At 40.8% G+C, this 26,484-nt stretch overlaps 1 protein-coding gene across 10 annotated transcripts in view; it reads right to left on the bottom strand.

Annotated features, from left to right (window-relative positions):
- Nucleotides 1-26,484, bottom strand: part of MSRA (methionine sulfoxide reductase A) — a 384,931-nt gene that overhangs the window by 92,730 nt on the left and 265,717 nt on the right. For 9 of the 10 annotated variants that reach the window (XR_011434551.1, XR_002806408.2, XM_023636239.2 and 6 more), the window contains one exon: nt 4,849-4,955. The exons of the other annotated variant lie outside the window; for it this stretch is intronic. Coding sequence is in view for 7 of the 9 variants with exons in the window: in XM_023636239.2 (XP_023492007.1) it covers nt 4,849-4,955 (107 nt within the window). In the remaining 2 variants the exon portion in view is untranslated. The remainder of the gene's footprint in view (nt 1-4,848; nt 4,956-26,484) is intronic. 10 annotated transcript variants of the gene reach the window in all.

The following is a 26,484-nucleotide window of genomic DNA, read 5'->3' as shown; positions in this document are numbered from 1 at the left end:
CGTGGACATGGCACCACTTATCAGACCACGTTGAGGTGGCGTCCCACATCTCACAACTAGAAGCACCCACAACTAAAATATACAACTATGTACTGGGGGGATTTGGGGAGAAAAAGCAGAAAAAAAAAATAGAAGATTGGCAACAATTGTTAGCTCAGGTACCAATCTTTAAAAAAAAGAAAAAAAAGCTGAAGCAATTCTAAAACAGTGCTCATTATAATCCAGTCATTGCATACTATTTTTTCTCTTTCACTTTGGGTGCTTTTCTTTAAAATAACACTGTATAGGGTATAGATGACAGATGAAAGATTGCTAGATAACTGAAATTTAAGATAAAATAGGGTAAATACTTAGGGATTATAGCTATGTTGAAGATTTGATGGATGGATGGATGGATGGAGAAACAAACAGCCTGAGAGACTGATGGAGACAGATTTTAAAACATTATTTTACATATGACACATAGTGGGTAGTTTAACATTCACCCATAAAGGTTATCCAGAGGAAAGGTTGTGCTCACTCTCCATGAAGCTTTGAGGAGTTGGGAAGGAGGTAGGTCATGTGGCCAGGAGAACAATCTTTAAATTTATTAAATTATCAAATTTCAAGAACAATAATCTATCAGTGATCAAAAGATTTAATTCCTAAATGAGGAAGAATTGCGTTTTCGGGATGTAAGAATCATGGTGCGCACCCCCCACCTCTGCCGGAAGCTACAATTCAGTTTACAATATTAGAAAATGTCTGTCATGACAAGTTCACTTGGGAGGTAAACTGTCTACAGTTGATAATCCGCAAACAATTAATAACACACCAGATTATCTCTTCCATTTAATACCATAAGCAAATCATTCCACCATGAAACTCTGAGGAAAAAATATGAAAACACAGTTAAGAAAAGATTACGAAGTCTTTGTCCAAAGGCAAGAACCACCCCACGTTTTGTGCAAAGTCTTCAGCTCACTAAAGACATGAAGCAGCTGTCAAAATTTGAGCAGAATCCAGCCCTTTCAAAGTCAACAGACCCAGCATGAGGTTTAAGCTTCACTCTGATCCTCTGCTGTAAGGTTCTCCAGTCTCCGCTAATCTGAACAGAAATTAGTGACCTTCCTCAGCCGTTTTTCCCCTTCCTTGGGTTGTTGGTGAGCCTGGTGTCTACAACCCAGCCAACTTTGCAGAAAACCACAGTTTACATGGAAAATCACTCTGGGTTTCTGGCTCATCAGCAGAACTGCCGGCACAACTAATTAGCTCAACAATTGGTCCCTGTGATAAAATCAGCTAATTTTATGTTCAAATGACTGCTCCGTGGTAAGCAATACTGTCACTCTAAACTTCGCCTATGAAGAAGTTGCTGAAGAAGCTGGTTACTAGGGGGTCACTGGGGGCAAACTAGTGAAGACTATTAAATCAGTAACCTAAGTCAATGTTCTAGTTAGTGCATAGGGATCCCGCCAGGACTCAGATAAGATGGATTTCCAGAACGGAGTGACAGAGGCAGAAATTACAACTCTTAAAGGGGAAAACCATATATATAAAATGCATGGAAGGAGTCATCTGCAGAATTTCCCCGTTCTCAGAAATAAACGAAATGTTCGTGATGAGATTATGGAATCCTAGATCCCAATCTAGTATTGTTAAGACACGGCTCTCCCTGGATTAAAGACCTCTGTTGCGTCAGGAATTTGTCCAAGGTTATCCTAGATAGAAAACACAGGAAAGCCAATTCCGGAGTCAGCTCTTCAGCTCCCTCCTCTCCTTCGCTCGCCTGTTAAGGCAGCTGGCGATGTCTGAGACGCTCCTTGCTTTGTGGGATCTATTGGAAACCACGTTACTTTTTAAGGTGAATGGAAAAGCACAGATCAACTTCCTTACGGTGTAAAAGCTAATTATATCACCTCTCATAGGCACTGCAAATTACTGATTTCTTTTTTTTTTGGTGTGTATATAATTAATTATACCAACTAGACAGAAATTTATACAAGTTTCAAAACTAGAAACAAGAGATACATGAATGCATACAATTTTACATAAAGATACAGAGACATACCTACCTACCTACCTATATCTACACCCATCGTTTATATCTCTGTATGTATATAGATAAATATAGTCAGAGATATATAAATCACTTCATTTATATAAAGTGCTTAGTAATTCGCATGTAGTAAGTACTCAGTTGGTATTGTTGTTGCTGTTCTATTATTATTATTAATAGCTATATATGTACTATATAAAAATGTATTATATAAACCATGCATGCAACTGTCCATCATATAACTATATGATGGTAGCAGGATGCTTGCTGAAAATGACACTTGTGGTTTTTTTCTCTGCTCTGACAGAGGGGCCAGAAAGTCACTGCATTGCAGTAGATCATCCTTGAGACACTGTAGTCAGCTGCCTGGCCTGGCTCGGGTGGGGTGGGGAAAGACCCTTTTCAGGTCATCATATCCGCCACCTCTCACGTACCAGTTCAGATCCCCTTGGCCTCACCTCTCTCCTCTCCAGCCCCCACTACGGGACCCAGCTCTGCACAGGCTCTGATTAGCTTTATGCAGGTGCAACCCTACAGCCGCTCATATTACACCCATGCCATGTGCCTCTTGCCTCTGAGGACACAGCATCCTGAGCCCGCACATGTGCAACCGAGAAGTGCAGAGCTAACCCATGGGGGATGGCATTCAGTGGACATATGCTTCTCCTCTTCCCCCGGAACGACTGGTCATTTCATAAGGACCAAAGAACCCATCAACAATGGCAGGGTCAACTGATACTGGCTCTCCCTCCTTTGCTTTTCCACTCCCCCTGACCCTTACTCCTGTTCCGTGGCACCACACGCCCCAATAAGTCTTCAAACACAAACCTTTGTCATGGGCTCTGCTTTCTGTGGGAGCCAAACTAAGATAAAAATCACAGCAGTCCCCCATGTGCAGGTGCACGGTTACCCTACTGCTCACCCGGGAGGCGACACAATGAGACACTTTATTCTTTGGTTCCTGAAAAGGAAAATGATTTGACCCCTTGTGGTGCAGATCTGAAAAAGGGGAAAGGGATGGCAGTTCTTGGTGCTTAAAGGGGGATAGAAGGATAAATCCTGACCCAGGGCTTCTGGGTGGGGCCCTTGGGCAATGGCTGTGTCAGGAATGGAAAGAGCTCTCCGACTCAACTGAGCTCGGCCAAGGGTCCCTAGGGCTGTGGCTTTCAGTACTCAGCTCTTTACAGTAGTGGCTAAAAGGAAGATGACTTGACCCTCAGGCTGTGCGTCTCCAGAAAGGAAAAAGAAAGAGCATCTCTGGTGCAGCACCTCTGATGACCCGGAGGCCTTCCTTCCTTGCCACACGAGCCTTTCACAGGGCTGCCTCACAACATGGCAGCTGGCTTCCCCAGGTAAGTGATCCAAAAGACAGTGAGAGCAACAGGGCCTCCAAGATAGAAGCCACAATCTTTTAATAAACTCATCTCAGTTGTAACATCCCTTCCCTCTGTCATTCACTAGGAGGGAGTCATTAAATCCAGCCCATACTGAAGGAGAGGGGATTACATGTGGGCAGAGATCACTCAGGGCCATCCTGGAGGCCTCCTATTATTATGGCCCAAGCAGACATCAGAGCCGGGGAGGGTGGGAGGGGGCATGCTGAGGAATCAATGGGGCAGCTCCTGTCAGCATCTCCTTTAGCCCTCTCTGCTTTTCAGGGTTGAGCTGACCATGAGTTGCATGTCCTGCTACTTTTTCATCAGTAGACACACTCTTGTCCCTGCCTCCTCCTCACTGCCACCTCTGCCACCTTGGGGGATAGGTGGAGAACCCATGCATCCCTGGGAACTGCTGCATATCAGACTTTTTCCATAATTCTAGAATAGATGAGCCAGTAGCTACTGGCTCTATTGTTAAATGTGAATTCAAATCAGAAAATATAATGATAAGTAAAATTTAGACATTATCATGAAGTTCTAAAAATTAAAGCAATTCATTTTGAAAAGAACTAAATCTCTATTGGAGGCTATTTTTAAAATATAATACAAGTTAACAGTGAAAATAATTCTTTCATGATATAATGTCTATATTTCTAAGAAGTATTTTTATTGTAATTCAATCTACCGTTACTAGCAAGACAGAAAGCATCATGGGTTGAATTGTGTGCCTCAAAAAAGAGAAGTTGGAGTCCCAGGCCCCAGTACCTCAGATGTGAACTCATTTGGAGATAGGGTCTTTACAGAGGTAATTAGGTTAAAATGTGTCATTAGGTTGGGCACCAATCCACTATGACTACAGTTGTCATAAAAGGGGAAATTTGGACACAGAACTAGACATCCATAGAGGGAAGGTGGCGTGAAGAGACACAGGGAGAAGATGGCCATCGACAAGCCAAGGAGACAGGCCTGGAGCAGACAGGTTCCTCACAGCCTCTGAAGGAACCAACCCTGCAGACACCTTGATCTTGGCCTTCCAGCCTCCAGAATGTGAGACAATAAATTTCTGTTGGTTAAGCCACCCAGTCTGTGGTACTTTGTTATGGCAACCAGGGCAGACTCACACAGAGAGAAGAAAGAAAAAGAGAGGGGTTCAGAGAGAGACAAAGAGAGACAAAGAAAGACTATATGTTAAGTTACATATTCTTCTGGTTGAGTTGATTTTAAACAGAAATATGTAAGACCTACTTTTAAAATCTCGGTTTGCACATTTATGGAGCAGAGTGGCTCTATTCCAAGAGGCTAACAGAAATTTCAAAAAAATGTGCAAATGGAACACAGTGCCAGGTGAAAAGAACCAGACTCTCTCTTTACAGGTAGGGCCCGACGCGGCAGGGGCCGACAGTGGGGACCCAGGAGCGGGAGGAGACCTACCTTCTGGTAGTCCTCTTTGGACCTCAGGGCCGCCTCCATGTGGTCCGCAGAGGTTGGGTAGATGGCTGAGCGGTACTGAGAGCCGTAGTCATTGCCTTGGCGCATGCCTGGGAAAGTGGGAAGCAGAGATTACTGGGGTGGACTGGGAACAAGGCCAGTGTCACATGTTCTTGGTGACTTGTGTGCTGCTAAGTGCTTGTTTTAATTTCATCTTGACGCCACTCACCTTAAGTATGAAATGTAGCCCTTTTCCTTTGCCTATTTTAATTAGAACAAATATCTTTAAATTTAGGTAAATTTATCACAGGTCTTGGGTCAGAGCAGATGCTCTATAAATATGTATTTTTCTATGCAGATATTTAAATCATGGCCTATGCCATTTATCCCTTGCAAAGCACTGTGATACACGTTATTTCTTTGGCTCCTAATGAGACACCCTGTGTGGCAGGTATTGTTGGCCCTCACTTGGCAGACAAGGAAATGGGATAATGTGTGTGAGTGCCTGGCATACTGCTTGGCACACAGGAGGTGCCTGTAAATGACAAAGTAGCTGCTCCTCCGGAGGTCTACAGAGTTCGCCTAAGGTCATACACCTAATCAAGGGGACGCCTGGGACTTGAAGTTAGCCCAGCGCGTTTTCCACTGTTGTAGCAGCTCAAGTGTAGGTGGTGGTCAATTTCTAACTGGGTGAGTTAGTCCCCAGTGTTAAACAGCCACAGGCTTAATAAAGATCCCTTACAGATCTACCTGCTGTTGTCAGAATGAACTTCACACGTGTTTACTACATTATTTAAGAGTCAGTTTCAGTTTTAACAAGTGCCCCAAAACTCCTCCAATAGAAGATTCAGTCTTCCAAACAGAATTATTTCAACCTTTAACACACAAGCAAATCACCTGGGGATGTTGTTAAAATGCAGGTTCTGGTTCAGTAGGTCTGTGGTGAGCCTGAGATTTTGCATTTCTAACCTGCTCATGGGAGGTGCTGGTCACCAGACCACACTTTGAGTAGCAAGGGTTTAGTGTGTGCCCAGATATTTCCAAGGTTCCTTTATAATCCGTCAGCAACATTTCTAATTCCAAAAGTGTGGTGAGGAAAGCCTGAATATTCCAAACTACTGTTTGTCAGGGATGCCACATACAATGCTCCCTCCACTCCACCCTGCCATGCACACACTTCTCACTGGACTCCCATTCAACCTTCAAGACTTAGTTCAAGCATCTTCTCTTTGCTGATGGCACCTCACAACTGGGACAGTCACTGACTCCTTTGGGCTCCACTGGGCCTTCCAGGTCCCTCTCTTAGAGGTGTTATTGCAGTGCATTGCTGTTATGCGGCTCCCTCTCCTTCTCTGTGAGCCTTTCAGAGGGCAGAGCTTTACAGCCATAGTACCTGGCGTAGCATCAGACAGATGGATGTCCTTCCACAAATATCTGTTGCATGAAGAATATATGAGTTTATATCTCGTGATCCAAGGCCCTGCAATCAATACTGGAGTCCAAGTCAATCAATCAAAGTGCTTTGTCACATTTAATTTGTAAATGTAAATATAAATTCAAATGTAAATAGAATAATCTTTCTTAAGAGCTATAGGAAAAGCTACAAATGAGCTAATACGTTTGACTAGTAGAGGTAAGTGCAGCAGCTGAAGACACCAAAGGTTCGCCATGGCAGTTCATGGATTCAGAACCTAGAATTCATGATCAAAACGGCAGGCCAAAAACTGAGGTTGAAATAGCAACAAACTAGTAGGATTTAGGGTCAAGCCTTAGGCTATCTATGGTGTGTATGTGTGCACGTGTGTTATTTTTGACACCTACTTGTTCACACCCCCAGCTTAGCTGTCTTCCTAAAAATCCCATTATCCCACCTTCAGAGTCCCATCCTCTTCTCAATGCACAAAGGTCACATGGGGACCAGCAACTAATTTGTTGCTTAAAGAGCTCATACCAATAATCATACCAAAATATTAATTTAACAATATACAATAAAAATAAACCAGCCCATGCCTCCAATAAGCACTGTATAATACCAAGCTAGGATATCTATTTCATTTCTGTGTAAGTTATATATTCACTTAAATAATAAGGTATTATTATAGTATACAATATATAAGTATTATTACAGCATAAATATTACTTATAGTATATACTCTATAAGTATTATTATAAGTATTATTTATTAAGCACCTAATATGTACCAAGCACTTTTCCAGATATATGAGTTTATATCTCGGCAATGAGAACACGGCAATGAATAAAAGCAAACCCTACCTTCATAGAACTCACATTCTAGTGGAATATAAGAGACTAGATAAATGTACATTCTAGAATGGCACTTTGGCTATATATTTTTTTGCCTTCTTCAATTTTCCCTTCTTCACTTACAAGTAGGGCTCTTCTTGTATGACTGCTTCCCATCCTTTTGTGCACAATGACATGATGGCGGCATTTTGTTCCTTCTAAAATATTCTCCATGAAGAAAAAAGATTGCTAGATGGCTGACTTTTTGGTAAAATTTGGCCCCTCCATTCAGCACAAGATGCAGAAAAGCAGGGTCTCCATGTAAAGTTGTTTAAATCTATTTAAATTTTCTTGTTTTTGAAAGAGAAATTAGTATGTGAGTACAAGAGAATCTGCAGGTGTGATTTATTTATATTTTTCAAAAAGTTTTGCTAAGAGTCCATATGACTTGTACACTGAAGACAACAAATATCTGTGTGTTTGGTTAAAGGTCTGTGAATTATCACAGAATCACGGGAAATTGTTGCTTATGGATAAAAATTGGCTTTTTAGCAAACACGATGGGAATAATTAAGAATCGTTCTGGGAAATGGTATAATAGTGGGCTCTTCCACTGATCATATTTTCACAAATAATCTGGAAGAAGAAGTGCACAATGAAACCCTTAAGTTTACGTCTGTATTTAGAGCTTCTCTTGTAGTAACATGACAACCTAACGGGTAGAAACATCTGGAAGATTTCACAAAATTGGGTGGTTGGGCAGAAAAGATGCACATGACTGTCATTCTAGGCAAGTATGTAAGGCAATGCATTTCTATAAAAGACAATCCATGGATTCTTTATGTCACTGGAGGTGCCGCTACTACTTCAACCCAGGATGGGGATTTATGGACCCTTCCCTGAAGCCAAGACCCCCTGATTTGAATCTAACGTTATCATCTGGTGATTGTAATAATACAATATTGATATGGCTCCTGTCACTGTTGTCCTTTTCTTCTTTGTGCACATTTGGACTGTTCCCAACTCACTCTGGACAGCTTTAAAGAGGAGTTAACATCGTGGGCATTATCCACAGCTCAGCCCCAGACTCCTCGCACTTTTCCCTTTGTATGAACCCAAACTGACTATTCATCCATTAGGAAGAGGGGTGTTATTCACACAGTTCCAGCCAGCATCTGCAGGCAGGAGTCTTACAGATTTGAATTTATAGCCCTGACTTTCTGATCCCAACCTTCTTGGATGTTCTAATGAAACTAAAAGCTCCCCATGTCAGAAACAAGACACCGTCTCCTCCTGCTCGCTATGGCTAAACCCCTGCCTGGCCAGGAGGGAAGACAAGAACGTGCTAAAGAGATAAGTTAGGGATGGAGAAAAACATCAGAGCCTTTATTTGGATTTCCTTGAATCTTGAGTGATACTGGACAAGGCATTAACCCTCTGGTCTACTCATGGAAAACAACATTAATTTGATTGAATTTTTTTCCATCAAAGTTCATCTTAAGGAGAAGGTAGAGTGTCTTAAAACAAAACCATACACACTTATCCACATACTTGTGTGTGTGTTTGGTTAATTCCAATGCATGTACCTTCCAGTTCACTGATGAAGGGCTTATTAAATGGATAGGAGCTTGAAATTTGGAAGCAGATGATTCACTGGGAAATCTGATTTGATGTTCAACAGATTGAAAAACCTGTAGAACTACGGATTTCCTGTTCTTGTTATTTTTAATACATTTCACTTATAGATGTTTAGCATCACTAAACTTTTCACCATTTCTTTCAACCTCCATTGGTTTATGTTATGAATGCAAAACAGTAATTCACATGTGAGGAAAATCTGTTTACTAAATCTCTTGCAAGAAGCCTAGGACTTAGAGCTGCAAGATCTTATTTTTAAGTCTGCCCCTGCCTCTGACATGTTTTATGCAAATTATCTAATCTTTCTGAGGCTCAAACCTCATTGGTAAAGCAGGGATTATAAGGGCCTAGCCTATGGGTTTGTTGTAAGGAGTAAATGAGAGGAAACCTGTAAAGCATTTTGTTGACTATAAAAAGTTATGTAAGTGTTAAATACTTTTACTTTTACAACTTTTAATACTCTTAGGACATTTCAGAACAACTAGTTTGAAATAAAAATAACAAAGGATGTCACACAAGAAACTCTAGGAGTAACCTTTTTGCCCCTGAAAAGCATTATTTATATTAATCTCTCAGGTACCCACACAGCAGAGGTCACAGAGATAAATCCAAAGAGAGGATCAAAATTCATTTCATGCGTGTAGAAATGTACTACTTAGTTTTTAACTGTTTATTACATTTTTTTAGCAGAATTACCTTCCTAGTTAAACTTTAACTCTGCTAATCTCCAGCCCTGTTCTTCATTTCAATTGAAAACAAACCCAATAAAGGGAAAAAACTCTTTGAGTGAATTCTCCTACCCCTGCCCCACCCATGAAGAGCTTTCCAATGCAATGTCCTCACTCTTGGTCTCTATCTGAAGTTTAGAAAAATCAGGCCTGTTGGTATTATCTTATATCTCCTGAGCACAAAGCCATTGGGGTACTAGAAATGGAGAAAGACAGACCTCCAGAATGGTAGAAAGCAGCAAAAGCAAATAAAAATCATTGAAGAAAGTAGTCTAAAAGCCCTTTTTTTCCTGACTGCCTGCCTTCTTTCCTTCCTTCCACCCATTCATCCATCTTTCCCTGTCTCAGGGAAGGTACTAGGCACTGGAGTTCAAGAATAAGATACAATCTCCTTTTTCAACTAGGTCACCTTCCTAGTACAGTAAAAGGAAATAGATGGAAACCAATAAGCATATCAAGTGTTAGATGTGTCTTAGTCAGTCCAGGCTGCTTTAACTAAATCCCATCGACAGGGTAGTTTATCGGCAACATGAATTTATTTCTCACAGTTCTGGAGGCTGCAAGTCAAGTTGCCAGCCAGTTCAGTGCCTGCTGAGAACCCTCTTTCTGCCTGCAGACCTCTGTCTTCCTGCTGTGTCCTCAAGTGGTGGAAAGAAAGCAAGCTGGCTCTTTGGCCTCTTCTTATAAGGGTACTAACCTCATTCATGAGGGCAAAGCCACTTCCAAATACCATCACATTGGGAACTAGACTTCAACATGTGAATTTTGGGCAGACACAAACATTGAGTCCATTAGCAAGATATTATGGGAAAAGTCTGAGCAAATTAGGAAAATGCAGGGGTTCAGAGGAAGGGGTGGATAAAGTCACCTGATCCACGTAGGAGGGGCCTAAGTCCCACGAGGCTGGATAGAGGAAGGGACTCTGGTCTTGAAAGAGCAGTAGATGGGGACGAGGGGTGAAAGACATTTTCCAGAGTGCTGAAGAACAACGGTAAGGTTCCCGGAACAGTCTGATGCCCCAGGGGACTTGGAAGGAACCCTACCGCTTGCAAAAGCAGCAGCAGCAGCAGCAGCATCTTTTTTGAAGCCCTGGGGCATATCTTCCCAAGAAGGATGAGCACTTTACCATCAAGCTTAAAGCCCAGATGAGAAAACCAACAGCAAGGAACTTCTGGAAATACAAGAACTGGTCCTGCATGCCCCCATCGAATCACAAAATAAATGAAGGACTTGACTGTTAGAAATTGATCTAAACAGCCTTTATCATGCTGTTCTCCAGAGGACAAAATTAACCAAAATTGTATTTTGAGAAAGGATAGAAAAATGTCATTGAGAGACAGAGAATTTCTATTTGTCTTTCCCTTTCCTGCAAACAAATATGTTCTCTCCAGTATAAAGTATTCATATAGCGCCAACTGTGTGCCTAGCACTATGGAGACTACAGAAGAATTAGGTTATAAGCCCTGATTCAATGAATAGCCTGGAAAAGGCAGGGAGGGAAAGGAATAGTTACAAGCTTGATCCTATACTTCCCTCTACTGGGTCTTTGCCAACACTTCTCATTTAATCCTCACATTAGCCCTGTGAACTAGGTAACCCTAACCTTCTTTGATACAAAGGAAGGTATGAATCAGGGACATGAAGTGACCTGCCTGATGTCACATAGCAAGTAAATGGCCATCCTATGATTTAAACCTGGATCTACCTGATAAAACAATCAGAGACAATGGTACACAGTGCCCTGTAGGTGGCGTATGAGGCGGGCAGAGGAGCACCACAGGCTAAAGCCCAGGCAGGAATAAGAACAAGCTTGGTATATGCTGAGGACCGTGAGGAGACAGGACTGGGTTCTGCCACGAGGCCTGGAAAGAAATAAAGTTGGTCAGTTAAGCATAAGACCACACAAGTATCTTGACAGGACACACCGCGGACCAGAGATGTATGGAAAGACCAGTCTCAAGGGAGCCACAGAATCATAATAATCATGAAAAATACAGAACTCTCACACAGATTCAACAAGTGTTGAAAATTCACTGTGCCCTCCACTTGGCTTTGGAAAAACCAAAAGGAAAAATTATTGACATTATTTGACTGTCTTCACGTCCCAGGAAAGCAAGCAATGGGCTTGTTGCAGCAGGTGAAAAGAGAAAAAATGGCTCAGAAACAACATCTTGTGCTTACAATTCTTCCATAACACTCTCTAAACTGATTAATGAGGACTGGGCTTTGGGGCATTCTTGAAGAGAACTGACCTCTTGGCCTCTACCAACTGTTTGAGATTTCTCCATCCACCTTCTCCAATAAGATTTCAAAGGGACAAACCACGCTGAGACTGCTCTAAGATCCTTCTCTCTCAGCAGAGCCAGAGAAAGCACTGGAAAACAGAGGAATGCTTAATCTGTACAGGAGCAAAAAGATAGATGAGTTCTCATCTGTTCAATGAGCCTTCTAAACTTTAGCTCATCTTTGGGTACTAGTCCTGTTTCATACATTCTGACCAGAGCAATGAGAAATATGCTGGAACATGGAAATTTTAAAGAGAACTTCACACTATGAGTTGTGAGGTGATTAAAAAATTCCAGGAGTCACCAGCTGATAGTGACCATCAGGGCAGGGAAGGACATATTCCTAAGGGTTTGGAATTACTAACTCTGTGTTAGGAAACTTCAAAGGAACACTCTCATTAGAGGACTATCTATGTTGGTTGCATAGACAGGGGGACTCCCACCAGGATGAATCCATATTCTTCCCTTCTACAGACTGTTGCTAAGGAAAAACGGATCCTGACACATAGTCTGCTGCATGAAGCAGAGAAACAGGCATGGGTTTTGTTGTGAGACTGTTCTGGATTCTAATTCCAGCTATTCCATTTACTGTGTAACCTCAGCCACGTTACTAGAGCTACCTAAGCTTCAGTTTCTTCGTTTGGAAAAATGGGGATGATGACACATACCTCACAGGGTCGTCAGGTTTCTTACACAGGAGCTCAGGAAACATAGCTCCCCCATCCCCTTGTGACTTCTATCACAGAAATTCAAAAGGGAGAATTTTTCAAGATACTACTTAAGAATTTAAAAATTCCTCAGTCAACAAAATAATTACTAAGTATCTCCTGCAGTCCAGGAAACTTGCTAGGGATTCAGCGAAAACACAGATCCATGAGCCTCATCTCAACCTCAGAAAACTTCTAGAATATATCATCAAACAGATAAGAATGCAGAGAAGCAAGATATGATCATTAGGGACGAACATAGATTCCTCTAGAATCCATGCTTCCTAACCTCTCTGGCCTCAGTTCATCTCTATACAATTAAGGATTTGGGATAGATCCTTTTAAAACTAGTTTTATTGAGGTATAATTGACATATAATAAATAGTACATATGTAAAGTATACAATTAGATTCATTTTGTTTTGTATGTGGTGTGAGGTGCAGATCAAAGTTGTTTTGGGTTTTTTGTTATTGTTGTGGTTTTTTGTTGTTTTTTCACAAACGGATATACAATTGTTCCAGTACAATGTATAGAAAAGACTATCTTTCTCCACTTTACAGTCTCTCTCCCAGACTTTTGGGCTATTTTTGCCAAACATTTTACTTTTACATATCTTATAACCCTCAAAATACACTGTTATTATTTTTGCTTTAAACAGTGGATTATCTTTCAAAAAGATTTCAATCTTTAAACGTTTTCATATTTAGTTAACACACAGTTAACATTTCTAGTACTCTCTCTTTGTGTAGATCCAGATTTCCCACTGGTATCATTTTCTTTCTGCTTGAAGGACTTCCTCTAACATTTCCTTCTAGCTCAGGTCTGCTGGTGATGAATTCATTCAGCTTTTGTACATCTGAAAAAGTATTTTTCCTTCATTTTTTTTTCAAAGATTGGCACCTGAGCTAACATCTGTTGCCAATCTTCTCTCTTTTTTTTTCTTCTTCTTTCCCCAAAGCCCCCCAGTAGATAGCTGTATATTCTAGTTGTGAGTGCCTCTGGTTGTGCTATGCGGGACACTGCCTCAGCGTGACCTGATGAGCGATGCCATGTCCATGCCCAGGATCCGAACTGGCAAAACCCTAGGCCAAGGAAGCGGAGCATGCGAACTTAACCACCCGGCCATGGGGCTGGCCCCTCTCCATTTTTGAAAGATATTTTCACCAAGAAAGATTCTAGTATGACGGTTCTTTTTCCCGTCAGTACTTAAAGATGTTGCTCCACTGCCCTCAGGAAGCATCTGCCATCTTCTGTTTCTTGTTCCTCTGTATGAAATTTATCTTTCTCCTGTGGCTCCAAGATGTTCCCTTTATCAATGATTTTAATGATTTGATTATGATGTGTTGTGACGTAATTTTCTTTTCTTGTGTTCTGTGTTCCTTTAGCTTCTTAGATCTGTAGTCTTATAGTTTTTATCAAATTTGGATTTTTTTCTGACATTATTCAAAATTTTTTTCCATCTTAGACATCTCAGTAGTTTTCATCTCTTGAAGTGGATTGGGTCTTTTTCATATCTCCCATCCTTCTATTTAACATGTTCAGTCTTTCCTCTAACTTCTTAAACATACTGAATACAATTTTAATACTGTTGTTGCTAGTGCTATTACCTGTGTCATGTCAATTTGGGGTCATTTTCTATTGATTGATTTTTCTCATTATAGATAGCATTTTCCTGCTGGTTTGCATGCCTATTTATTGTTTATTAGATGCCAGAAATTGTGAATTTTATCTTGCAGGGTGCTGGATATTTTGTTATTCTTACATATGTATTTATATTCTTTGTTCCAAGATAAGGTTAAATTACTTGGCAAAAGTAACATATCCTTTTGGTTTTTGCTTTCCAGCATTGTTACTTTGGACCAGAGAAGCTTGTAATCTAGATCAATTTCCCCTCTGATGAGGTAAACCCTTCTGAGTACTCTACCTGGTGCCCAATGAATTTTTCTATTTTCCACTCTGGCTGGTGAGAACGGGCAGTATTCCTAACCCCGTGTAAGCTCTGGGAATTGCTTCCTCTAATTCTTCAAGGTGATTCTTTTCCTGGCCTCAAGCTGTTTAATGACACACGTATGCTGGTCAGTACTCAGACAATTACTTAAGGGAATCCTTAGCAGATCTCCAGGGATCTCTCTCTGAACAGTTCTCTCCTCCCTCCTTCTGTTCTCTGAATTCTACCTTCCTCAGCATCCCTGGACTTCCAGTTCCGTCTCCTCAACCCATGGAGACCGAAGGAGTTGGCCTAGGTTCCTCCCTGCTGCTCTGCAGCCTAGAAACGTTCTCTGGGAAATAAGATGGGCAATCGCAGGATTTATTAATTTGTTTGTCTGATGCCCAATGTCTTCAGAACCATTGTTTCAGATATTTTGTCTAATTTTTTAGTTAGACAAAGTGTTTCAAGAGAGGGTAAATCCAGTCCCTATTATACCTTCTTGATCATAAGCAGAAGTCTTTGGGCTAAATATTTTCTAAACATCTTCTAGCCCTAATTTTAAAAAAATCATTTATAAACAGCATGGCATTAAAGGGCATGAGGATACAGGCAGGCCAAAAAAATTCCTTTAGGTTTTGTGGCGGTTTTTTTGTATTTTTTGTTTTGAATTACTATTCTGTTAATAAATGGATTCTGTAAATTTATTTCAGGAAAATAATTCAGATTAAAAACCTATATAAACGGCATCTTGATGGTGACAAATATTTTAAAATCCTCATCATTAATCAACAAATTAATTTTGTTTATTTTTTATCCTTTGTCTTCATTCTTTTTGATCACCCTGCTCCATGTGACAGCGTTAACATCACCTTCCTTCCTTAAACGTTTCCCCCTTGGCCTTGTAACACTACACGTAGCTAAGACTTTCATTAGTGCTTGACCACTCTATCTATATCTACTTGCTTTTCTGTTTTTCCGCCTCATCCTCCTTTCTACAGAGGTTCCTGGTTCAGTCTTTGGCTGTTGCCCTCCCCTACATGTGCCCTCCAATGGAATCTCCCTTTTCCATACTGAGAACTTACAAATCTAAATTTGTGATCCAAGTTCTCTTTCAGGTTTCCCGTTCCATCAGACATTTACATACCTTGGCTCCATTGTGCCCCAGATTCTCACCTTGACCTCATTATCTTTTATTGTCCCTGACCTTTCTCATCTCTATCAACTGACATGATCATTCTGCTAGCAACCCAAACTTTTGATCTTGTAGTAATCCATGTTTCATTTGAGCTTCTTCTATACCTCAAGCCAGGCAGTCACCCAGCTTTATGTTTGTTTCCTGTAAAATCCTTCACTAATGTTCTTCTTTCCCTTTCCACAGCCTTATCCTGATCTAGACTCAACACCTCATGGTGTTTGATGATAAAGCCAGGATGAACACCTGGATCTTCTGTACAGCACTAATTCAGGGCTGTTTAATACCTGCTTCCTGGTTGTTTCCGGTTGTGTAGGTTGAATAAATGAATAAATGGAATAGTGGGTCATTTCGCTATATAACCCATCACTGCTTCCAGAACTGCAAGCCTAATATTTCACTCCTCTCCCATGAACAAAGCCTAAGGGGCATCATTTTCCAGATTTTCCATTCTCAGAGCAAAGTGAACATAATACAGAAAAAGGACAGAGGTCTGCGACTCCCTCCTATAAAACACACTCGATTTCATAATTCTTACACTAGACTTACAGTTTCAGCCTGTTTATTATCCCTTTAAACTCTATGAAGCCCAATACATTGATCAGTTCTTCTCTATATCAATATTCACTAAAGTAAGACGCCTTTGAAAAGTAGAGCGAAGGCAAGTAAAGTAAAATTCTTGCAAATAATCCATTAATTTAGAATACAAATATGTTCAATTCCTGATTTTTTTAATCAAGGCACCCCAGGAAATTACATCGAAATTTGGACTTCCATGTGATTTTGGTAAAGCATGAAACTTCAGTCACTCTTTTGCATATCAGGAGATGACAAACTGTCAGCAAGGGAAAGTGTTAACTAGGTCATTTGAGAGAGGCAAGAGTACTTGAGCCATTTTAAAGAGAGAAGAAAATGCTAAAAAATAAATGTACTAGGAATGAAATTTAAGTGCTGTAAAAAAAAGTAAGTGCTTTTAAACTGTCGGGCAACTAAACTGTCAAAATAAAAGGCTGACTACCAGCGATTCTCTCTCTATCAGGGTTTCTTAACCTCGGCACTGTTGACATGTTGGGCTGGGTAATGCTTTGTTGTGAGGGGCAGTCCTGTGCATTGTAGGATGTGTAGCAGCATTCCTAGATTTTATCCACTGATGTCAACAGCATCCACTCTGTTTTGACAACTAAAATTATCTCCATACACTGCCAATGTCCCCTGGGAGGCAAAACTGCCTCCATTTGAGACCCACTGCTATATATTAATGAACCACATCATCTGATATCCTCTCTCACAAAGCCTCCAGTTTCAAGGCAGCAAAATGAAGCAACACGTATGAAGTGAAAGCTTTAGGATGGGTGGAAACAAATAGTTATAAAAGAGCATCAGAGGTCTTTGGTATTCAGCCTTTGTTTGTATCCACTAACATCACTGGTTACCAATGTGCTTTCATTGCTTTTTTACCCCCAAATTCAAGAGAATGGAGATTTGCATTAGAGAATGCAAGAACCATTTTTTTCTTTTCTGGTGAAGTAGCATTTTAAGTTACACATTGAAAGTCTAAAAAGAAGGGAAGAAAATATTACAGACTTTCAGTGAATAAACACAAGCTGAAATCAACATGCCCACAGTTGGAAAGAGCTAAGCTTCTCAATTACATGGACAAAGCAAGAAAAAAGTCTTTTTTTGCTACTTATTTAATAGTTTGTGCAGGAAAAAAGGAAACAGCATTAAAGTTGCCATCACAACGTGTTTTATGGTAACTATAGCATCTTACCATAACTCTTGGGCAGTCTCATATCTGAAAAAATTAGTATGGTCCTATCTCACTGTGCCAGTTTGGAATTGCTATCAGTTTAACAGAGAATAAAAGTAACAGTGACCTCAACAAGATAGAATTATATTTCTTTTTCTCAAAATAAGTGAAAGCTACTGAAAGAGGTGGTCTGGGGGTGGCAGGGTGGCTCCATGGTCACCAGGGATTTCTTCTTCCTACTCAACTATCCTTAGCATATGGCTTTCCTACTCAAGCATGTAAGATTTCTTCTAGCGCTACAGCCATCACATCCAAGTTGCAGACCAGAAGAAGGAAAAATAGAAGGATACTTCCTCTCACTTCCTCTCTCTTTAAAGAGACTTCCCAGGAGTTCCATGCCACACTTTCCCTCATACCTTACTGGCCAGAACATAGCCACATGGCCACACCTCCAGGACTCCCTTGTTCCCACTGTGGGGCATTGAGGCCACATCCTTGCTCATAGCTTCTTCAATTTCCCTCTCCTTCTGCTCCTTCCCTCACTCCCTTACAGGTTCTTGTCTTCTTCCTTAATAAGTCACATGTAGTGACTCTCTGTGTCAGGCTCTGCACCTAGGGTCTTCAAGCCATTCAAGCTTTTCTCTCATTCAAGCTGCCTTACTGCCCGCCTCTAGCGCTATGTTGTTTTTTACAGTCTACTACTTTAGTTGTTTAGGCCTTTGGATAAACTCTTATTAGATATGTTTATTAAAGTACTATTAGACAAGTTTTTTAAATTGATATAAAATTAAGAGATTAAACTTCCTGTGCCAGCATATGGTTTACACATACCTAAGGGACATTATTCTCACAGAAAGACCACAGGCTTACATACTGCAGGGGACCCTCAGGATGGTATGTCTGCATCACATTACCTGACTCCCTTTGTGAGATCAGCATAAGGAGAGGCTCCGCTGCTATTACTCTGTTCTCTGGATTTTGAACACTCCTACTTGCTTCTTTAAAATTTATCTCAATGAAAAATCAAACGACCAACTAATGACTCAGAACTTCAAACATTCTAAGCACATAAACAGTTAGTCCCTCTACTCCTTGTTTGTAAACTGACCCTGCCTACATAGAGATGCACAAAAAGGCCACTTTTTGTGTGCCACAGTGGCAAGAGGAGACCACTACAGACGACCGGCATTAGTAGAACAGCTTACATAAGTGCTCTTTCAAGGATGGCCTCCTGCCTCCTGCTGGAAAAGAGGGCCTCTAAGGGAAAACCATCGCAGAGCCGCAGAGTCCTCCAACAGGTTGATGAGCCTGCATCCCTCACAGTGATAGACACCATTTCTTAGCATCACCCATGTTACCCTTCCTGGCACAGCTGGCCTTTAACTCAGGTGTTTGAGACACAGCCTTATTAATATGGAACAATCTCACTTTACCTGGCTAAAAATTAATTATGTCAGTTTTAATTGATATCTCATTTTAAATTTAAAACACTGAACAAATAGATGGATAGCCCTAGTTTCATCATAAGAAAGAAAAAGACAAAAGAAAGACAGAGAGAGAGAGAGAAGGATGGAGATATATGTTATCCACTTCTTCAACTACCTTTTCTTCCTATGGCATGTGAAAATAACTCTCAGAGGCACAAAAACTGGGGACGGAGAAACTATGGTAAATGGTCCATGATGAAACTGGCGAGTCCAGATTTAACAGAACTCTAACGGCCCATTTCAACCTGTGCCTGAGAAGACCGTAAGCCACACCAGTTAAGAAAAACTAATTGATCTTTTTCACGTCTCATATCTGGACATGACACATAATACCATTCTCCCAGTTTGTTACAATTCCAAACACACATGCCTATTAAACTAAACACCCCTTAACTATAAACGTAAATAATGTTTGATTCAGGTGATCAACAAAATAGCTAATGATGCTAGAGCCCTTACTATGTCCCACTGTACTTTACTTATATTATTCATCCAATTCTCCAAGTACATGGAGTATTATTATAAAGCCCATTTTCCAGGAGATAAGACTGATACTCAGAGAGCAGTTGAGTATCTGCCTGAGGCCAGTGCTGGATCTGGAACTAGCTAACTCCAAGGGCCGTGCTCTTAATTACAACTATCCCACTTTGTAAATAATATATTATTCAAGTAAAAAAAAGAAAATGAAGTAGAATGTAGTGAACTATGAAAGATATTATGTGGCTCTCATCTAAAAGGAAATACCCTGTATTCCCTATCATTTTCACAATATTCCTTCTATTTTTTAATGTAATGCATCTCAAGAGAGATAAAAGAATATTGCCATATAACAGAGGTGCCAAATACTCACTCTGTACCTAAAAGGAAGGTTTTGATTTTCAGTAATGAGAAACATTACTTCTATAATCATAAATAAATTATTTTGAAAAGATGTGGTGATTTCCTCCTAAAAGATAAAAGTCATCTTCCAATATATGAATTTAAGCTTCTACATTTCCCTCTAAGAACTGCTTTTACTATGCGCTGTAAGTTTTGATATATATTACTTTAATTACATCAGTTCAAAATATTTTCTAATTTCTATTACGATTTATCTTTGATCCATAAGATATTTAGAAAATTTCTTATGTTCTAACATAAGGGGGAATTTCTAGATATCTTTTAGCTATTGATTTTTAACATAATTGCATTATGGTAAGAGAAACATAATTTATAGGATTTTAATCCCTTTGGGATTTATTGAGCCTTTAAGGCCTAGTATACGTTCCAAGTGTGATTAAGAGGGTACACTCCCCAGGTGTAGGGCACAGTGTTCTATACATGTCCATTAGGTCAAGAACTTTAATTGTGTTGGTCACCTCCTCTATATCCTTAATGAGGCCCTCAAAACTCAACTATTTTGGGATTGGCGAATTCCCTCAAAACAAAGGTGTTTTTACTCCTCTGTTTACCTGTTTGGGTTCCTGTGTCCCCTCCAATTTTAACCTGGTAATTCCTAATAATTTTGTCAACTCTTTGATGTGATGCTTTTAATATATATTTTTTTAAATCTTATCTAACATTTTGAGTTGTTTTCGGTGAGAAAGTTGATCTGAACAACCAAGCCTGCCATTACCAGAACCTGGAAATTCTAGTTCCTGCCAATGTTCTCAGCTCGGATTTTTCTCTTATCTAATTTAGTCCTCTTTTATGTGAAGTAATGTAATTCTTTTGAGTTCATTTCTTTTTATTGATTTTATACCATTTCAGCCATTTATTCAACTTTTAAACGATCTAACCATTCCTATCTAAAATGGGTGGAATTCTTGCTGGCTGAAAATTTCCAGCAGTCAGACTATTTGAACTTCTTCATCTTGCAAATCCTCAACAGGATTCTAAAACTGTAGTGGAAATGACCAGGAGCTCACGAGGACAGAAACTCTGCATTGGATAACGTGCTGCTCTTTCCAGCCATGACGTGTTGTGTTTCCTGCTGGCTGATAGCATCGTGTAACAATGTGGGACTGTGTACCACAGAATGGAAGGAACACAAGGTTTGGAATTGAGCCCATGGGTCGAAATCCCAGTTCCATCACAGAATGTACTAACTAGTTTGTGCCAAATCACCTCACCTCTCTGGGCCTGTTTGTTCATCTGCAGAATGGGTCTAAGACCACCTACTCATGAGTTTCTTTAAAGATCAAAGGGGATCACATGCACACAAGCACCCAGCACCATGTCCAGCCAAGAGAAAACACACAGGAAGAGTCTTTCCTTCCGTCTGGAGGCACTAAAGCCTAAGAGCACTAGAAATGCAAAGGGAAAATGTTAAAGATAAGCTCTATAGTATTACATGAGAGAGGGATCTGGAAGTGCAAATAGCACATTTGCAAAAAGCAAAGACTACGTACATGTAAGATGATGTTATGCAAGGAAAAGTGCGACTGAAAGAACAATTAATAAAGAAAAATATCAGTTAAATTCTTTGTTCCATTTTTTTCTGTTTTTGAAATTCTTAGATGAATGAAATCCCTTTCAGAATTCATAATGCTGGGTTTGGGTGCTTTTGCATTTTATATGTGTGCAGCTGTTCCTCCACTATAAGTATGCACATCTGCTCATTAGCAATACAATATAATTCCCACTGTCTAATTATTTGCAGATGATAGATTCCTTGTACATAGTCTAAAAAAAGGATAGCCCTTCAAAACTGGTGACTTATTTAAACAAAAAAACTAACTGAAAAGGGTCAGCACAACAAAGTTCAGATATTAATTTGGCAAGTTCAAATACATGAACACCAGCACTTAATTGCCAACTTGATGAGAAACAGAAGGAAAATAGGATTTTTCTCTCTCCAATTAATGTTACCCAGTAGACAGGATAGGAGGCTTGCTTCTCCACCAGGCACCTGGGAAGAGGCCACGAGGCAAACCTGCTGAAGATGGAATGGACTAACCCCACCCCCAATTCTCTGGGGGCCTCCTGGGAACAGTCGCCGAGAGCAATGCTTCCTGGTGAGTGGGGCGGGGGAGATGTGGGGTCCAAGAGCACCGAGTGAAGAAGAGTCCTTAGGGGTCTCCAGTTCCAACCACAGACTGAGGAGCTGCGTTAATTCCCCTACTCATGACTCTGAGGAGAAAGACAGCAGGCCAGGGTATGTGGTCCTGGAGCCCCATGAAACCTAACACCACAGATAGTGTGGCTCACTGGGACAACCAGATGAGGCTGCCTAAGGACAACTGGGAGCTCACTGTGGAAGGGTGGAGGGTGGTGGTGGGGGAAAGGAGTGCTGTGGAGCTGACTGAGGATAAAGGGTATGCACCAAGAATAGGAAATGATCGGGGGTATTCAGAACATGGGATGGGGAAAAATGACAAAGAAAAAAATAGAGAAAGACTAGGGTTCAAGAAAGAGCAAGGCAAACAAACAGGAGCTAGTGACACAGCTCTTACACAGGCAGGACGAGTACAGTGGCTATTACATATGGCGTACACCTACCCTCTGCCTGGTACTGGGCTCTGCCCAACAGACTATATTCCCTCATACGTCCTGACATACGCCTATGGGATAGAAACTGTTACACAGATGGGGAAACTGAGGTTCATTCATTCATTCCTTCAATGAGAAAATGTTTGAGATGAAGCTTACTTTCTAGAGAGGAGACAGATGATAAACAAGCAAACAGACAAATCATCTGACCTCGTGATAAGTGTTAGGAAGGAAGGAGAGTGCAGTGAGGGAGAAACCTGGGAGTGAGGGCTGGGGACCCTAACTGTAGTTAGAGTGGATCTGGAAAGACCTCTCTGAGGATACAACACTTTAAGCTGAAGGAAAGGAAAGAGCCAGTCACGCCAAGAGCTGTGGGCAGATTGAGCAGCAGGTACAGGCCTCAAGGCAAGAAAGTGCTTGTGTTCTCCAGGAACGGAGTGAACTAGGCCACAGTAACAGAAATGCAGTGAATGGGGCTGGGGAGGGGGAGAGAGAGGCAGGAACTGAAGCTGGAGAAGTAGGTGCCAATCACTTAATCTCCAGGCAGCGCTGGGCATTGTGAAGAGTCTGTATATTATCTCAAAGAAAATGGGCAACCAGCTGAGTGCTTTAAGCAGGAGAGGGGAATACTTTGTTTTGTGTTTTTAACATATTGGTCATTATGGAGACTGGCTTGCAAAAGGGCAAGACAGGTCAGTTAGGAAGCTATTGTAGCAGCCAGATGAGAGATAGTGATAGCTAGGACCCAGTGGTCAAGTGGAGATAAAGAGAAATGAGACTTCGCGAGGTGTCGGGTAACTTTCCCAGGCCATGCAGAGAGTACATGGCACACCTGGTTAAAGCCATATCTCCTCTAACCCCAGAGTCCATACTCTTAATAGATTTCATTAAAGACATTTTAATTAGGGGAACATTTTAATTAAGATCTTCAGAGGAGTGACTGGGAGTTCATCACCAGCTTAGAGTTGAAGGCTATTTCAGTAAGGATATATGTTCAGCCGTTGTAGAAAAGAAAAAAGATCTAAAATGAACCAAAGAAGACAGTTCTTGCATAGAACCCAGACTGGGATGGAGACTCTGGAGCCTTCTATCTTGTAGCTCCTCAATTACAAGGATGAGGCCCCCATCCCATGGTCCAAACAGTTCACCACTACAACTTGTGGGAAAGGAGGAAGAGGAAGAGAACACCCCTTCCTCTAAGTGCACTCAACCCAGAAGTTGCACACCTCACTTGTACTCATGCTCAGGTAATCAGAATTCTGACACACGGCCATTCTTAGTCATAAGGAGTCTGGGAAGTTTAATTTTTATTGGCAGCTGCATATCCAGCTAAAATTTCAATACCACAGAAGTGGAGAAACTGATATGGGGTCAACTAGCAGTCTCAGCCAGACGGCCTCTACAGAAAGGCCATTAGTCCCTCAGGAGTGCACTGGAGCAGTTCCCCACCTGCGACCACAGTCCCCTGGGAAGGCCTGGAGCTACTACAAGAGGTCCACAAATCCAACCGTGCAACAGGCATGGCCTAGAGGCTGTAGAATGTACTATGTGTGTGAGCATTTCCAATTTCCAGAGGTATGTAACATCATCTTGTTAATAAAATAGGCATTCAATTAACTGTGTGATTAAATTCATAGCAGATTTTAACATATTTTCTTTAAAAAGTTACAAAGAGCACAACTATTACCACATGGGGGATCCATAAAAACATTTATCCTTAGACAAAGTCCTTCTAGTCAGGAAGCTTGACCCCTCTGGTGTCAGGGAAAGAAAACAGACCTGAGTTTTAGACAGAGCTGGGTCCAAACACTGCCATCAACATTAAGCAAGACTGTTAATCTTTTGGAACCTCACTTCTTCTCTTCTGTTAAATAAAGATAATGAACACCACTTCATAAGATTATGGTAAGGATTAAATGGAAGAATAGATGTGAAGGATCTATCCCTAAGACCGGCCCACAAGAAGTGCTTAATAAATCTTGCTTTCCTTTTCCCCAGGACTGAGAAGAGTGAAATGGGTTAGAATTGAGAAGTCAGATTTATGGGATCAAGTGAGACAAAGCTGGTCTCTACATTGTGCACTTATGTACTTGTGATGTGGCCCGAGGTACATGGTCTGTGCCCTGTATCCTCATGCAGGAATTGGAGGAGTGAAATTGTGTAATTTATGCACAGAGCGTGTTAGGTAGAAGGATACAGATCAAGCATGAGAGGCTGAGATCTGATCTGGTTCTTTGGATAAGTGTGTCAGCAGAAAACTTGAGGAGCCTTCTATCCACCAGCCTCACCACTACCACTACCATCACCACCACCACCACCACCACCAGCAGTTTCATCACAGAATGACAACAAAAACAATGCTAAAATCTTTCCAATTAAGAGGAAGTATAAAAGAATCTACATGGGAAGAAAACCCACACCTGAGTAGATGGAGGGTAAATATTTTCCCACAGAAATCAAGGGCAAGGTGGCTATAAAAATAAATAAATAAATCTGGTGAAATTGTATTGTTGTGTTGAGAAGAACATAACAATGCCTGGCGTTTGCAGGGTACTCAACCATTTTCAAGTTATTTTCACATTATTTTATTTAATTCTTATGATAGCCCATGAAGTAAGCTGTATAGATATTACTATCCCTTTTTCATAGATGAGAAAACAGAGGTTCAGACTGGGTAAGTGTCTTGGTCAAGGTCGCCAGGTTGGGAAGAGGTCCAGCCAGAGCCAGAACCCAAATCTAAATCTCAGGCTCTGCCATGTCCCTGGAGTCCAGGGGGAGTTTGGGCACCACATGGTCAGGCATGTGCATGCTTCAGTCTATCCTCAGAAGCCTGGAAGAACTATTTTGTCCCACGAGTAAGACAGAAAGCCAGAAGAGGACATACTGGTTTAAACAGTAGTATCTGAACGCTTCAGCAAAAGTACAGGTTTTGTGGTAATTGGTAAATTAAGAGAAAAGACTATTCCATTTACTAGCCAAATGTATAATGATGCTATTAGGTCTGTTACTGCATCTGATGATAATTCATTGAGTGGCACTCTCCTAGGATTCACTTCATTTTGGCTGTGGAATAACAGGTCTCTGGCCTACCTATATCTTATAGGTATACTTTCTGTACTCTCTGATAGCTCTCTTATCGGCTTTGCTTCCTTCAAGATGGTGGACCATGAGGACTTCCTCCTTCCCATTAGGGAAGATACCGTGAGAGCTACCTTCAGTATTTTGAAGGAGTAAAGAACATGCAGAATTTTCTCTGTCTAGTCTATGTCATAAAGATCTGACTTAATTGAAAGAGAACTCTAGTTAAGCTTAAATTCTTGCTGTTTCTACTATAGTAGACCCTTGACATTAGCAAGAATCCCGACATTTGGAAATATCATTCTAGGATACCGCTTCTCCCACAAAATGAAGGAAATTATAAGTAATAAGTGTAAATGGCTCCTTCAAATCCTTAATGACTTTATAAATAAGGTACCAAAGTCTTTTGACGTGCTAATTAAAATACATTTCTCTTGAGTCATATTTCTGTTGAGAATCATGTGTTTCCTGGGCATATGTTCACATCAAAGGTCAACGCCTTCTCAAATTCTACCAAAGTTTTGTCTTTTTGTCGATAAGCAATTCTGGTACAGCAAAGAACATTCCTCTAGCAGTTTGAGGAATCACTTACTCTTGTTTCTGAAAAGAACCTACAACGGGCTGTTGCTTCACAGACCAGAGTCGCCACTGAGTCCAACACGCTGCTGTCTTCCGAAACATCCATTTTCCGAGTAAGAGCAGTCAGTCTGACAAGCCTCGACTGTCCTCATCTGCTCTGCTCAGTGGGTGCTTTTCTTTTCTGGGTCACTTTTCACTGGGAAATGTGACAAGAGTCACTAAGCCACTTTAAGTAGAGAATTAGGAAGTTGTCTCCTCATGCAAGGGAAACAAAAGAAAAGTAAACAAATGAAACTACACCAAACTAAAAAGCTTCTGCACAGCAAAGGAAACCATGAACAAAACGAAAAGACAACCTACCAATTGGGTGATGATATTTGCAAACATATATCTGAAAAGGAGTTAATATCCAAAATATATACAGAACTCAACAACAAAAATAACAAACAATCTTATCAAAAAAATGGGCAGAGGCTTTGAACAGACATTTTTCCATAAAAAGATATACAGATGGCCACCAGGCAAATAAAAAGATGTTCAACATCACTAA

The sequence above is a fragment of the Equus caballus genome, chromosome 2 (genome assembly GCF_041296265.1).
Source record: "Equus caballus isolate H_3958 breed thoroughbred chromosome 2, TB-T2T, whole genome shotgun sequence".
Taxonomy (NCBI): domain Eukaryota; kingdom Metazoa; phylum Chordata; class Mammalia; order Perissodactyla; family Equidae; genus Equus; species Equus caballus.
Note: the sequence above shows the minus strand (reverse complement) of the source record. Positions and strands in the feature narration are given on the sequence as shown.